Source organism: Zosterops lateralis (genome assembly GCF_965231275.1).
Source record: "Zosterops lateralis genome assembly, chromosome: 6".
Taxonomy (NCBI): Eukaryota; Metazoa; Chordata; class Aves; order Passeriformes; family Zosteropidae; genus Zosterops; species Zosterops lateralis.
This window is the reverse complement of record NC_139761.1, coordinates 37,709,836-37,725,265: the sequence shown is the minus strand read 5'-3', so window position 1 is coordinate 37,725,265 and position 15,430 is coordinate 37,709,836. Positions and strand designations below refer to the sequence as shown.

General features: G+C 42.3%; 1 protein-coding gene across 2 annotated transcripts in view; it reads left to right on the top strand.

The window, feature by feature from the left end:
• ITPKA (inositol-trisphosphate 3-kinase A) overlaps positions 1 to 15,356 on the top strand; it is a 39,079-nt gene extending 23,723 nt beyond the window's left edge. For both annotated transcript variants that reach the window (XM_083864102.1, XM_083864101.1), the window contains 6 exons: positions 399 to 495; positions 2,649 to 2,862; positions 3,535 to 3,739; positions 9,060 to 9,161; positions 10,235 to 10,306; positions 11,191 to 15,356. In XM_083864102.1, the coding sequence (XP_083720228.1) occupies positions 399 to 495; positions 2,649 to 2,862; positions 3,535 to 3,739; positions 9,060 to 9,161; positions 10,235 to 10,306; positions 11,191 to 11,394 (894 nt within the window). In that variant the 3' untranslated portion in view covers positions 11,395 to 15,356. The remainder of the gene's footprint in view (positions 1 to 398; positions 496 to 2,648; positions 2,863 to 3,534; positions 3,740 to 9,059; positions 9,162 to 10,234; positions 10,307 to 11,190) is intronic.
• Positions 15,357 to 15,430: the final 74 nt, after the last annotated feature.

The following is a 15,430-nucleotide window of genomic DNA, read 5'->3' as shown; positions in this document are numbered from 1 at the left end:
CTGACCATGACAAGCAGCTTATGTGCATGTCTCATGGAAACTTAAATGTGCGTATGTGTGCATGTGTGTGTTCATTCAGTATCTGCTGTCCACATACTGCGTGACTCACACACAGAGGGCGAGGTGTGGCTAAGGGCAGAGCTGTGACGTGCAGTGACTTTTTTTTCCTCCTTATAGGCAGCTTTCTTGTGCATGGCAGGGCGTTATCTTTATTTGTCCATTCTTGGGTTTGTGTGCATATTTTTCCAACAATGATGATAGTGTTTGCTTTGTGGTTCCACCTTTGAGCACTTACACATTAGTGAGGAGCAATTCAATGTGCACAAAGCTATGTAATACGTTTGTGGCATGTCAGGGTTTCAGCTTTTGCCCAACTTAAGATTTCTTTTCTTTTCCAGAAAAAGGCATGGCATACAATTAAAACCATGGTTAACTTACCAGTCATCAGCCCCTTCAAGAAACGTTACTCATGGGTGCAGCTGGCTGGGCACACAGGTGAGAGGAGTGTCTTCAATGTGTTTGTTTCTCGAATGAGGATGACTGCAGTAAGGAGAACAGTCTTTCTCTGTTTCCTTCCTTCAGGTAAAAAGGAAGCAGGCAATATCACACAAACCTGTGACCTAAAATGTATTTCAGTTGTGATGTGGATAGGGAGGTGGGAGTGATACACCTGAATAATGAGATGAGCAGGGAAGCAGGTGGTCAGACTCTGGAGAAGGGCTGGGCTTGTAAGGTGATATGTGTAAAATACTTGTTGGAGGGAAACAAGAGGTTGGGGAGCTAAAGCCCTAATCTTTCTGATGCTGTTGGTTGTGGTATGGGATAATTTTTCCTGACTGAGTAGCCAGTAGTAAGTTCTCTAGGGGGAAGGATTAGAGTCCATGCCTGTATGTGCTTCAGCCCTAGAAAAGACAGTGTTTCTAATACTACTCCAAACTCCTCATCTGAATGTAGGTCCTTGGGTGGAAAACAAATGGGAAAATTGCCTTCCTGACCAGGTGTTTGCATTGTGACTCTCTCATTGTTCACTGTACGAGTACAAGGAACAGCTTGGTTGGTTCTAGTTTTGTGTCTATAAAAATTGGTAGGTGTTCTCCTGATGTAGGCTTAGTTTCATTTGTAAGGCAAAAAAAAACAACAATGAGAAGTCGTCAGGTTTGTGTCTCTCGTGCTTGATATAATTCCTGTGCAGTGCTGGTGGGGTTTTATTAGTACACATGTGGGCAGGCACCTACGCTGCATCGTGCTGTAATGCAGTACATGAACCCACCTCTCTGTATGCTAATGCCCTAATATGGTGCACTTCAAAGCTGTGCTGAGAAATTTACTGAGCCCTAGAAACTGTGTAGCTGCATTTTGCATTTGGTGTTGTTGTTGGGTCTGATTTGTATCACATGAAGTGCCAAGATGACCCAGTCTTAGTGTAGTTTTTGTCACAGATGTGTGGAGCTGGCTTCATCTGTGTGGAGTGATGCACTGGTCATGTAATCATAACCCTTCTGGAGACTCTTGGTAGGGTGGAAGAGGAGGGTAAAGAGTTTACTAGAAGCTGATTAGGAGAGATATTGTTCCAGTTTCCTTTTAGCAGTGTTCTGTGGTTGGGTTTACTCCATCCTTTCTGCAGCTGTTCTTCTCTGATACGACAGTTTTTTTCTGAACTAGAACCTGGGCTGTTACCAGCCTTGCCCTTTTGCTGAGGCAGTGCCTGTTCTGGGATTTGTCAGAGAAGAACCAGTTTGCAGTGGCTGAAAGATCCTGCTGTGGCAAAGGCTGAGTGTTATCCCTGGGATTAATGAGGCTCCTACTTTGGTGCCCACTTTATTTTGTGCAGATTAAAGGGTGCCTCTGAATGAAACGTGTACTTACCTCAGATGCGGTCTGGCAGGTTGCAGGACAGGAGAGCATTTGGAAACTCTGGACAGGTGGAGGCTGATTACTACTAATTGTGGCCTCTGCAGATGTTATTTATCCTGGATACCATTCAGACCCAGGGCTGTAAAAAGCGCTGTTGCCCTCCAGACTGTACCTGCAGGGCATTAGCAGATTAGCAGGTTTCCAGAGAAGAGGCAGTCCCTGCAGGCAGACGCAGGCGCAGTCACAGCATGTGTGTGTGTCTGTGTGTGTGTGGAAGGGGCAGTTCTTGGCTTCTGGCTGGTTCTGGCTGTTTAACTATCACTGATTGCACTGCCTCTGTCCAGACACACTCAGCAGGTGTATATACCTTGAGTGAGGATTAGGGACAAAGCCGGCATTGGCAGTGTTAGGTAGCTTTAAAATAGCCTGTCAGAGGATTAATGAATTCTGGCTTGTGGCTTCTTCCTGTGCATTTTAGTAAGTATAGTACTGTTTAATAACCTAGCAAAGACTAGCATGGAAAAAAACCATAACAGCCCAATGGCCTGAAGCAACTGCATTCCTTAAAGCTGTAAATTCTGACATGGGAATGTATCCAAATGGACTTTCACTGTGAACAACTGTTTGTCCTGTGTGTTCTATTTTTTATGAAAAGCATCTTATCTCTTCTCTTCGGGGGAAATCTTTAACTGCTGCCATGAGACTGTGATAGATGAAGTTGGAATGGTGGGGGAAGGGGTTTTTCTTTTTTGCTTGTCAATCTTGTCAGCAAGTGTTTGATTTTCTTTTTGTAGGGAGTTTCAAGGCAGCTGATAGTGGGAAGATTCTCAAACGCTTCTCAGAGAATGAGAAGGAGTGTTTTGAGCGATTGATGAAAGACCCACTACGCTCCTGCGTCCCTTGCTTCCATGGTGTGGTGGAGAGAGATGGCGAGAGCTACATCCAGCTGGATGACTTGCTTACTGATTTTGAAGGGCCAAGTGTGATGGATTGCAAGATGGGGATCAGGTAGGGTAAATAAAAGAGAATGTGTTTTCTCTGTGTTTGAAGGAAGGGGGAGATGTAGTCATGCTCACAGTCACCTTGAACAACCTCAGGACAATATGTCCTGTTATTGCTAGTTTGTACATAGATTCTGGAAACTAACTGATCTATAGCCTCAAAAACCACCCACATCCAGAAATTTTCAGGGGTGATTTAAGACAAATTTTCTCACTCTACAATGGCCTGATAATGCATAGGAAGAAATGACATGGTTTATTCACTGCCAGTTCATTGAATCTTTGTGTATGCAGTGATTCAGAAAGGCTTGCAAAGTAAAATTTCCATCTCCCAATGCAGATGACTAAATAGCAGTGTGAAAGCCCATTTCCAATGCTTGAATGTGTTGTTGCTGGTATGGATCTTTTCTTTAAAGAGTTGACCATTTGCTCAGGACTGACCTGTGGTTTTCCCTACTCTGACATCTTGAGGTGTTGCTATCTCTTTCTTCTACAGTTTCCTGATTCCTGGGGTTGTTTCACTAAATATGCCTGCACAGTCATTGCTCTGTGTACTTTGGTTTCCCATATGCAAAACTGGGGCAATGATAAGGCTTAACTTTCCTGAGGCCAGTTTGTAAGCTGTAAAAACAAATGTCGAGGAAGTCCTTAAGGATGTGTTGGGATGTGATGTTTGCAGAACATACCTGGAGGAGGAGTTGACTAAGGCACGAGAGAAACCAAAGCTGCGTAAGGACATGTACAAGAAAATGATTGAAGTGGATCCTCTTGCTCCCACGGCTGAAGAGAACGCCCAGCATGCTGTCACCAAACCTCGGTACATGCAGTGGAGAGAAACCATCAGCTCTAGTGCCAACCTGGGCTTCAGGATTGAAGGAATTAAGGTAATTGTTTCACCTCTGCCTATTCCTGGAGACTGAACTTTGTTTGATGTGTTGATTAATCAAAAAGCTTGTGCACATTAATAGCCAGCTTTTCCAAAGGATTATGTGGAAATGCACTAACTGAAACCACAGAGTTCACTCTTGCAGTTTTGAAGCATTCATTGTAACAGAGAGTGTCAATGAATTTAAGTTTCAAATGCACATCAGCCATACTTGAATCAACTACAGAGGCCTCACAGGAAGGACTCCAGAGGTACGCAGTACAGATAGAATGAAAATGAGATGGTTGTAAGGAAGAATTCAGAACAGAAGTATTAACTCCCTCTCTGCATGCAATTACTTTTTTTATCCAGGAACTATACATATTTATTCCAAGTGAATCACAGTAAAGTGGTTTTCTTGCAGTTATGTTTATTGGCAAAGCATGTTAAAAGCATTTGCTTAGATACTCTTGAGATCAAGGAAACCACTTTTCCTTTTAAATACATGATGAGATCCAGTATAGATGGAGCCAGAATAAAGCCAGAACAATCCAAAATGAAATCTCTCCATCAGCCAAGTCCATCTGCTGTGCTTGATGGATAAGTTTGTGCTCCTGTACCATTCCTAGGATATTACCTTATGGCCACAGTAGAACCTTGGCAATTTTCTTTCCCGCCCGTTACTTGCTTATCTTTTATAGAATTACAGAATGGCCTGGGTTGGAATGGACCTTAAAGGTCATGTAGTTCCAACCCCCATGCTGTGGGTAGGGACACCTTCCACTAGACCAGGTTGCTCAGAGCTCCATCCAACCTGGTCTTGAACAATTCCAGGGATGGGGCACCCACAACTTCTCTGGGCAACCTGTTCCAGTGCCTCACCCCATTTGCAGTGAGGAATCTTTTTCTAATACCTATTCTAAACCTACTCGCACTTTTAAAGGATCTCTTGTCCTGTCACTGCCTGCTCTTCTGAAAAATCCCTCTCCATCTTTCTTTTAGACTCCTTTTAGGTACTGGAAAACCACAATTAGGTGACCCCAAAGCCTTTTCTTTTCCAGGCTGAAAAAAACCAGTTCGCTCAGTCTTTCCTCATAGGAGAGGTTTTCCATCCCTTTAATCAATTTGGTGGCCTCCTCTGGACTTGCTCCAACAGGTTCATGTCCCTCCTGTGCTGAGGACCCCAGAGCTGGATGCAGCACTGCAGGTGAGGTCCCATGAGAGAGGAACAGAGGGGCAGAATCCTCCCCTTGCCCTGCTGCCCACATTGCTTTGGATACAGCCCAGGCACAGTTGGCTTTCTGGGCTGTGAGTGCCCATTGCTGGGTCATGTCCAGCCTTTCATCCACCAGCAAGTCCTTCTCAGCAGGGCTGCTCTTGATCTGTTTGTCCTCCAGCTTGGATTGATACTGGGGGCTGCCCTCACCCAGGTGCAGCACCTTGCACTTAAACTGCATGGGGCTCCCATGGACCTACCTTCGAGCCTGCTTATGTCCCTCTGGATGGCATCCCATCCTTCAGGTGTGTCAGCTGCACTGCTCCAGAACCTGGATTACTTTTGTTTCCATTTCACTATTCAAGTGCATAGAAATAAGGTATAAAAGACAGTGATGCTGATGAACAGAGGCTCTTTAAACCTCTTTCTTCTCTCCTTTGCTTTGTGTCTTCTCCCTTCCTTATTCACAGATTGTCCTGCTGTGGTGCAGGAACTGGGGCTTCCAGCTCATGCAGTGCTGGCCCCCTGTGTGCTGTGCCACCCACTCCTGGCTGTTAGACACAGGCATCCTCATGCAGGAACTGTCTGGATGGTAGATGAGTAGATGGTCTGGCTTCAGACCAGCCAAAACATGGGATCCTGTCTTGCTCTTTAGCCAACTGATGTCGTTACCAAGGTACCAGTTTTATTCCTATACAACTTAGGTCTTTGTTTTTGTGCTAGCTGTAAGATTCAGTACAGAAGTGTCCTGCTACTGAAAAAAGAATTGTTTTTATGTGCTTCTGGAGCTACAAGTACGTAAGAGCAGTACATGAATTAGAGGTGTCTGTAAACAGAATATATGAATATCCATGTTTCCAAGAGCATCCCTGTTGCTTCAAGAGACACAAATAGGAGATTTTAGGCAATTTTCTTTCCTACCTGTTACTTACTTATCTTTTCTAGCATTTAGAATGGCTAGGTTGGAATGGACCGTAAAGGTCATGTAGTTCCAACCCCTGTGCTGTGGGCAGGGACACCTTCCACTAGACCAGGTTGCTCAGAGCTTTTCTGTGTAATGGAATTGGAAACCCAGATGATCATGGGGCCTTTCATGTATGTTGTTGGAAAGATAGTTGGTGAGTCAAGATGTACAAATGTGAGTCCTGGAGAGTGACTGAGCTAAGGGAGAACAGAGGAGTTTCAGAAAAACCTGCCTTGTTCTTTGTGAATTAGTTGGTTGTCAGAGGCAGGAGCAGTATGACACACAGACTGTGCAGTGTTTCGCTGTAGAACACTGCTGTAACTGTGCACAACATGAATACTTAATCCTTGACTAGGCACAGGAAGTACTTTGGAGCACACTCCCTTTCTCTCTCTCCCTGTGCTGGCTGTTATGACAAATGTAGGTATCATTTTTAAAATTTTTTAGATGGAGAAAAGGTGGCAGAAACAGAATTGTTCAGGCAATACACGTAGTCAGGAACTCCCTACACTGTTCCATCAAAAGTGAACTGTACATCCAGTTCTGTATTTTTGCAGAAAAGCAAAGCCATTCTGCAGGGATCCCCATTTTGGTAGGAAACCCTGTGAGAGTCAGTGGTGCCAGCTAGTGGTTGATGGGAGTAAGGGGATGTTCTCCCTGATTGGACTGATAACTCCTGGAGTTAGCTGATAAGGTATGTTTGGTTTGGTCATTCCTGCCCTGTGGCTCCTTGAGTAAGAAGCAAAAGCAAGGAAAGTGAAATCATATAAGCCTGGCTGCTGATAAATGAGGTCTGATTCACCATATGCACTCCTGCAATAGTGGGATACCTTTTCTCTTTGGGTTGATCCATTTCTTTTCCTTGCCTTGCTTCTGGATCTCTGAAATCAAGTCAAGTTCATTTATGGGATTTGTCACTTTTCCTCCTGTCAAAAATATTTTGACATTTGGTTTCCCTGCATTTGGAACCTGTTGCTCAGTATCTTGCACCTGCCTGATTATAAGTGCACATTTCCTCTCTGGCAGAAGCTCTCTGAAGGCCAGGCATCACAAACATTTTCTCTATAATACTAAGCTAATGCCTGGGGCTGAGAGTTGGGATTTCCATCTTCCCATTCTGTCAGTGAATGTCTGTGCAGTAACTGGAAAGTTACTTTTTCCTTTGAGTACCATTCCTCTAGCTGTAGATCAGGGATAGCCATTTTCCCAGGAGGACATCAGATTTGATTCATAAATCTTTGTGAATCCATGAATTAACCCAGAGCCCTTTAAGGGAAGTCTGTGGAGGGCTCTGAGCAAGACCCTATGGTTTAAGATGGATAGCACTATTCTGTGGAGCTGTGACACCTGCCCTCTGGTGAGCCATGTCTCTGTCACATCTAATGAGAAGTGTTGCAACTGGCCCACGAGCTGTGCGGTGTGACAGACTACTCTGCTATATGTAGAGTCCTTAGCAAAGGCATGACTTCAAGGAGTGGGTCAGGTAAGTGCCTCCTGAGGATCAAGTACATCCAGAGCAGTTGCAGAGCCCTGGTTTAGAGTACTGAAGTGGGGCCATTCCAACTCTGGCTGTTGTTTACAGCAAGTAAAGACCAGCAGTAATTATGTTTCTTGGCAACCTCTGGAAAGGAGCAAAATCAGAAAAGTTTGTCAGCCACAGGGAAGCAAGTAACTAGTTTGTCCAGACACAGTTAGAAAGGGAACACCGAGCAGCTATTCCAGACATTGCTCTATAATCTGCAGCATAGGGAGAAATTATTTTTAAAACAGCCTTACCCCAGTGAAGAGATATGAGATGAAAATTCCAGATTTCTGTGTGCTGTTGAGTATTATCACACATCAGATCAGATGGCTTCTAACTTTCACTGCCTACTGGCTGAACTGCTCTGGTATAACTGGCATGTCTCATCAGGCTGACGTGCCGCACTTCTATCTGTCCAACAGCCTTGGAATAAAATGCTCTTCCATGAGAGATCTGGAGTTTTTGCATTATTGAATTTTTTTCTTGTGTACATTAGAAATCAAATTCAGCTGTGGATTAAATAGCGTTTCACCTGCTGAGGCTGGACTTGAATTTGTCATTTTGGTGCAGTGACTTAACATGTGGGAGACAACTTATTTTAATGACCTGCTGATTTACTCACAATGAAAATGAGGGATTGGACTTAAGCAATAGAGAGGAAAACAGTTTGATAATCCTGCAGGCTTTTAGTGGATTTTTGTTACTAACTGTAGTAATTGCTGTATTTTACATGCATATCTCTTATTCGTGTCTCTTGAAGCAACAGAGATACTCTTGGAGACATGGATATTCGTATACTCTATGTTTACAGATACTTCCAATTCATGTACTGCTCTTATGTAGTTGTAGCTCCAGAACATAAAAATACTTGTTTTTTTCAGTAGCAGGACGTTTCTGTACTGTATCTCACCACTACCACAAAAATATTCTGAATTTCTTCAGGGCACACTTGGAACAAGCATGCCTGCACTGTCCTTTGCCAAAATTCACCCACCTGCTTTGTCACTGCTAGCATTGCGAATCCCAGGTTTTTCCTGTCTACGACAGATTTCTGTTCTGTGACTTCTGGGTCATATTATATGTTCAAAGGTATATTTGGAACTGATTCCTAACTGTGATTCTTTGATTTCCCATTGAAAAAACAAACAACAAAACCCAACAACAACAGAAAACCCAAATAACAATGAAAAAATCCTCACCAAAACCCAAAAGAAACCCTCAAACTAAAAAGACTGGTAAAACTGGGTTTGGAAATGTTCCCTCACACCCTCAGCCAGGGTTTCACTAGCCAGACAAGAGTACAACCAAAGACATCTCTGTGGTTTGCCCCACTGAACTTTGCAGTGCTAGTGCTGATGTGAGAAAACCCTCCTGCAAGGTGGTAATGTCATGAATTGTTTATTTTTTTTTCACTTGTACTCAACAGGAAATAACCTGTCAGTGCCATTTAAAGTATCCAATCACTTTTTGTATCTCCTCTTCGTCTTGCTTGGTTTATCTGTTCTCTTCCTCTTCAGCTACTTACTTTCATCTGGTTAGCAAGGGCTGAGCTGTTGCTGGTTCAAGGGGATTGAGTGATGAGGGGAATGATATGTGTGCACTATAAATAATCTCTCTCTGTGTGTGGTTTTGTGCAGAAGGCGGATGGAACATGTAATACAAACTTCAAAACTACGAAGACACAGGAGCAAGTTCTACAGGTTTTTGTGGAATTCATTGAGGGCAACACAACTATTCTGGTGAGTCTGAGCTCTTCAGGTGCACTGATCTTGGACCAGTGCTCTTGCTTTAGGGCCATGCTTTCTTTGCTACAGGAAAGAGGAACTAGAATGCTAAGGGGTTAAGTGGTTTTGACTTCCAGTTGCTCTCAGGAGATGGGGTGCACATAGGGCCTTGGTGTGTTGTGAGAAGTTGGCTGAGGCCAGTTTTGTCAGCTCTTGCCATGCGTTGACCCCAAATGCCTCATGTTATCAAAATGTCATTCAAACTAAGTAACTTTTGGCTTGCCATCAGCTTCAGCCATGTGTGTTAGATGAATTAGATGGGTGATATCTAAGCAAGGATTATGTTGGCAGGAAAACCCGTGATTTGGGAATTCAGTCTGGAGAGGATAAAACCAGTGTGGAGGCAGGAAGTGAGATTGGTGACTAGCTGTGCTCCCATGTGTGAAACTCATCTCAAAGAGTAATTCCTGTGTGCTAATTCATGGGTAGCACAGCAGGCATGTGGTAGATGGCATAACACATCTCTTGTCTTTGGAACTTGCAAGGATGCTGTAATGTTTTGCTGCAGTGTGGAAGCCATTATGAAGGCAGATTAGCCTTTCAGGAGGACTGTGCTTGGTAGCTCAGGGCAGCGTTAAATAAAATCTGCACTAGAGCTTTATATAGTAGGCCTTGATTCTTTCTATCCCCTATCTGCCCCCACCATTGTTGGGGCTCCTTGTTTCTCTTACACGATTTCTTTCTTTTCACTTTGGGGGACTGAAAGATTTTTAATTCCTTGAAAACTTTTTATTAAGGAAAAAAACAACAGTTGCAGAAAGCCTCATGACATCCAAATCCAGACAGATAAATATGCTTGGTGTAACACATGCAGCAGATGAACTCCAGTCTGTTAATTCACTATGAAAGCTTGAAATCTATTTTCAGGTTGACTTTCAAATTATTAACCTGTTGTTTTGAAGGACTTCTAGCCTAAAATGAATATAGTCTCTTAATTATATTGACTCTTGTAAATAGATTACCTTTATTCAGTTTTCAATGAAATGCTTATGGGTTGTTTTGGCTTTTTTTTTCTCTTCTTCCTCCAGAAAAAATACCTCAAACGTCTGCAGGAAATTAATGTCATTCTTGAATCCTCAGACTTCTTCAAGCGACATGAGGTGAGCAATGAGTGTAAAGCTGTGGAGGTGCATTGCTTCTTCGTTTGGTCATTCAGGTGTGCTTCAGAACACCCTGCTGTACGAGTAGAAGGGGTTTTGTAGAAGAAAGCTAATACATGTAGACAAAGGTACCCCAAAGCCTCCACCACAATGATTCACAAGATTAAACTAGTTGAGGAATAGTACATCCTCCTGTCTTTATGACATCCCAGCACTTACAGCTCTGAGCCACTGCATGGAATAGTTTATTAGTACCAGTTTTCTATGGTTTCTCTAACCTTGATGTGCTCCAGTGGGAATATTTACTGGGGAATGGCAACATGGAAGTTTGCATTTGATACACTAACATGCTATTGTAGTTTGACAATGAGGGCTGTATTAGTTAAAACGGATTTATGTTGAAATACCATTTAATTCTGCTGTCTGTGTTCTCTGTGCTTTGCTGTGCAAAAGGCATCATTAGTATTGTAATTTCTGCTTGTTAACAGCTCAAGATTTTGAGATTTGACATTTTATTTTACCTTGTTGATGTTCTCTTATCAGTAGAGATATTTTTGTTAATCATGGGTCCTGATCTGTCTTTGAAAGGAATTAGTGGCTTTTGCTGAATTGCTCAAATTGAGACCTGATGCTAAGTAAGATGAAGAATTGCTTTTCTTCCTGTTTTCTACTAAGTCCCATTTCTTCCCTACCCTCCCATTTGTACCTTACTGATTGATATGGTTATGCAAATGGAGCATCTAATCATCAATGTATAAGGGCAGCCCAAAAGTCTGTTGGGTCACAGGTGAGCTGAGGAGATCATCTTCTTAGCAGGAAGTGTTAATTGATGGGGAAGGGCTGAAGATGTATTTTTAACTACATTGTCTCAATCTGTCTTCCAGGTCGTAGGAAGTTCACTACTTTTTGTACATGATGGCAGTGGCAATGCCAATGTGTGGCTGATTGATTTTGGAAAGACCACACTTCTTCCTGATGGGCAGACACTGGATCACAGGATCCCCTGGCAAGAGGGAAACAGAGAGGATGGGTACTTGTTGGGATTGGACAATTTGATTGGCATCTTGGAAAGCATCACTGAAAGATGAGTTGAGAAAGGTACAAAACTTGCAGGGCTTCTGTGTAACTTTCTGCTTTACTGAAGTAGAAGGAAACTCAGTTAGAAGGAAACCTTTAACTCCAAACTCCTGAGGTCGTCAGTGCAGAGGGAGCTGCATCCAGAGCCAAGCAGTCAGTGATCAAAGCTACTTTGCATCAGCCCTCTATGAACCTAAATGAATCACTCCAGATTGGTCTGTATTGCACCAGATGAACTTGAGACTGGTCTTCAGAGAATGAAGATCTCCATACTTGGGAATCACACCAGCATGAGTCAAGAGGTTTGTGTGGTAAACCAGAATGATTATGATTTCTGGAAAAATGGGACTCCAAATTATTTCTTAGAAAACCAGGACAAATGCTTGGGAACTCAGGGCAGGAAAAAACGATTTTTCGGGGAACTGCATAGTTTTGAAACCAGACTGGGTTTTTTTTCCTCTCTAATTCCAAGTCTTCTTGCTCCTGTGTACACTTAGGTTGGACCAACAACTTCTGCTGCATTATGTTACAGTGTGAGCAAGGTGCAAATGGGTAATAATTACAAGAAACTGGGAGCAAAGAGAAACAGCAGTTCGTAGTGGCTTGATGTGGCTAACTGCTGTTGACAATTTCTTCCCTACCCTACCCTTGCTTCTATCCAAGAACGGCCTTGCCTTTTCTGTAGCCGCTCAGGAGATTACAAATGCTCTAGGGAGAGAAGAGCAGCCTATTGTCTCCAAAAACATTGGACTTTCCAACTGTATGGGCTGTTGGATATGTTACAAAGTTGGAGAGTTAGACCTCTTGCAGCTGAACTGCAGCTCTGAAAATCACTAATGATTTTTCACAAACTGGTCAGGGAACTAAGTTTTTTTTCCCAAGGCTTGTTTATTTTTGAAGATAAATCCCCTATACATATGCACACACTAGTAGTCAGCATCCAGTGTGATCTTTTAAGATCATGGTTTGACTGTCTCCTAATGCACATGACTTCTTGGCCATGTTCCTGTTCTCAGATATGACACTGCCACTTACAGGTATGAAGTGGCACAGCAACCAGGGAGGTCATGTTTCTGCATTCACAGCATTACACAATGATGAGATAATTCCCAGGCATCCTTCCTCCAAGGTATCAGCTGTTAACTCCAGGCAGTTTGGGTGGAGGGATGTTACATCCTATAATCCCCATTTGGAATCACAGGGTGATTTGTCCTTCATTCTTACGCTGTGGTCCAGGCACAGCCACAGAAAATTCAGTTTCTAGGTTAAAATCAAGAAAGATTGAATTGTTTTCTTGCAATGGCTTAACATACCTTCTCTGTTGGTTGCCTCTAGTCACTGGAACAATTTTTTACATACTGGCAGTATAAATACTATCATTGGTCACTTGTTGACTCACATTCCAGGTTTTAATATCAATAATGTGGTGATGCAGTTTTCACAATGCAGGTAAGAGTTACAGTACCAGTTGATGGCTAAAGCCCCTTCAACATCTAGAGGTAGTAATGCACGTTGATCAGAAATTCCTGTCTTTTTCTGGTGTCCTGTGCCTCAGGAGAGATTCTGAGAACGTTGGATATATGAAGGTGATTCCACTTATGGGAAACTGCTGTTTCAATTAATAGTTGATGTCACAAGCAAAAAATAACTCTATAGAGTCCAGATCTGGAATGAAATCTGTAATATTTGTAATTTGAGTTGGACAGCCTGAAATAATTTCTAAAAGGAGGTACTTTGGGTAACACACCACTGTAGTAAAAGATAAGTCATTTAATTACTTTTTCATCACCTCTCACAAACAGGAGTATTGAAATTTGAAGTTCAGTTATGATGTAAAAGTTAGATGACACAGAGTAGGTATTCTGTAGAAAGTAATGACATGTGGAAATATTTCATCTTAAACCAGAAGTTGTCTGAAATTGGTAATTATTTTTGCAGTTCACTGTAAATTAAGACAACTTCTGTGGCCTGACAGAGTTTCTGTGTTTTATATTTATGGTAGTATGTTAATGAATTTTTCACTTGGAAGTTTCAAAGTGTTTACATTGGGTTTTTTTGAACTGACAGTGAGCACAGATTATATCATTACAGATGCCTCCTAACTTTTGAACTGCTATGAGATGACTAATGAATCTGTAGTGCATTCCATACAGTTTTTTTAAAAAATAAGTATTTCTCCTTTTCTGCAGCCAGCAGGTAAGCCACTGGATAGCAGTGCCTAAGAATAGCAGGTAAAAAAGTCTCATAGGCAGGACTTCAATGACATTGCCTTTTTTATGAGACTGCAATTGCAAGCTGTCCTACCACAATTAAAAAGAAGTATAAAAGTTAGAAATAAGATAGAATTCTATTAGTGGTTTGCATAATTAATCTTCAGAGTTAAATTTCTTTCTTCTGTTACCACATGTGTGAATCTTTTGCACCAATGTAACCTATTTCCTGGAGGAGAGGAGATCTAAACAGTAGAGGTTGGTGCTCAAATGTCAGGTAAGAGTTTAAGACAAACTTTCAGAATGACTGTCCAGTTCTAAAAGAGAACTGGAACAGTGTGGTATCAGTAGCTTCAAAGAAAACAACTCCTGGTAGCACGTGGCTGGTTTTGCAGTTACATGGTCCTGGGAGAAAACATGGAGAAGGTTTGTTCCACTGCAGTAGCTGGAAAAGGTCAGGAAAAAAGGAAGGTCTCTGCTGTAGCAGACACTGATCTGGAAACTTATTCTAGATGATGTATAGTTCTAGGAAGTTAGTTTTGAAATGGCTGTTTTTCTTGCTAGGGGATTAGAAAGAAAGAAATCACAATCATCTATTGCTGTTATGGGAAAAGAGAGAAGGAGGCAGCTTTTCATAGCAAACTGTAGGACTTCGGCTGAGCACTGGAGCTTCAAGGAGCTGAGGCTGTGAGCTCAGGAGCAAAAACTGCCCCAGGGTAAGTTTTAGATTCCTTGTTTCTCATCAGGTGGCCCAGAGCACCTGTCTATGAACACGCACTTGCTAGTGTGAGAAAGCAGCATGGCATTCTTTTGCTATAGGGTAAGTAGTGTTGAATAAGCTTGTATTTACCAGAGGGTCAACATGATGCACGTTGATCATGTTACAGGCATGTAACACAGGGGAAGCTGTGTGGTAACCAAGGAATTTTTTTCACATGCAAGTCCAGAATGTCATTCATTAATGCATCTGCTGAGATAGTGCCTCACTCAGGAGACACTGAGCACGTGGGATTCCACAGCAGGGTCAGAGATGCTGGCTAGGTGCTTTGGTGCTGAACAGACGACCTCTGACTTAGGCTTCAAGGTCTTTAAACTCACTAGTTAGATGCAGCAGTGCTGTGGCTGCTGCATTCCTGTGTGAATAGAGAAGTAAGACTAGGACTTCTCTCCCTCAGCTTCATCATTGACTTGGTTTTTTTTGGCCTTGGACAACTCTCCGAGGCATTGTTTTGTTTCAATTTCAGAGATAGGAATAGACCTACTTACCTCGCAGGAATGGTGTGAGGCTGTCCTTCATTAGTGCCTGTAAGCTGCTGTGAGATTCTTTGGAGGAAGGTGCAATATAGAAAGAAATGCACAGAGATAGATGAAATAAGTTTAAAATTTATGGGTGTTGAGGCCCCACAGAGATATAAATTTTGCTGAAATTTAACCAAAGTGGTAAAACTTAAATCCCCCTAAATTTTGTACAGGGAGGTATTCACTTAATGTCTGATCCAGTTCCTGTTTAAGGGAAAGATTTCAATGGGAGTTGGACCAAACCCTTATATATCTCAGAGGGCTTTTGCTACTTTTTTATTGCTGTTGTTATTTGTTATTCTTAAGGTACTGAGATCAAATGGCCTGTATCATCCACGTGCATCCGTTCTGAACACTACAATGCAATGCTGACATTGACTGTATTGGATGAGTGTTTGTTACTCTGAAGTGTGTATGCTACTAAATAAATGAGACTGAAGGAAAATAAAAGACATCTGCTGTCATTTGGTCATGTGAAAATCTTTTCTTCAAGAATTTTGTTAGGGATGGGAGAAAAACAATATATTTCAGTGTTTAT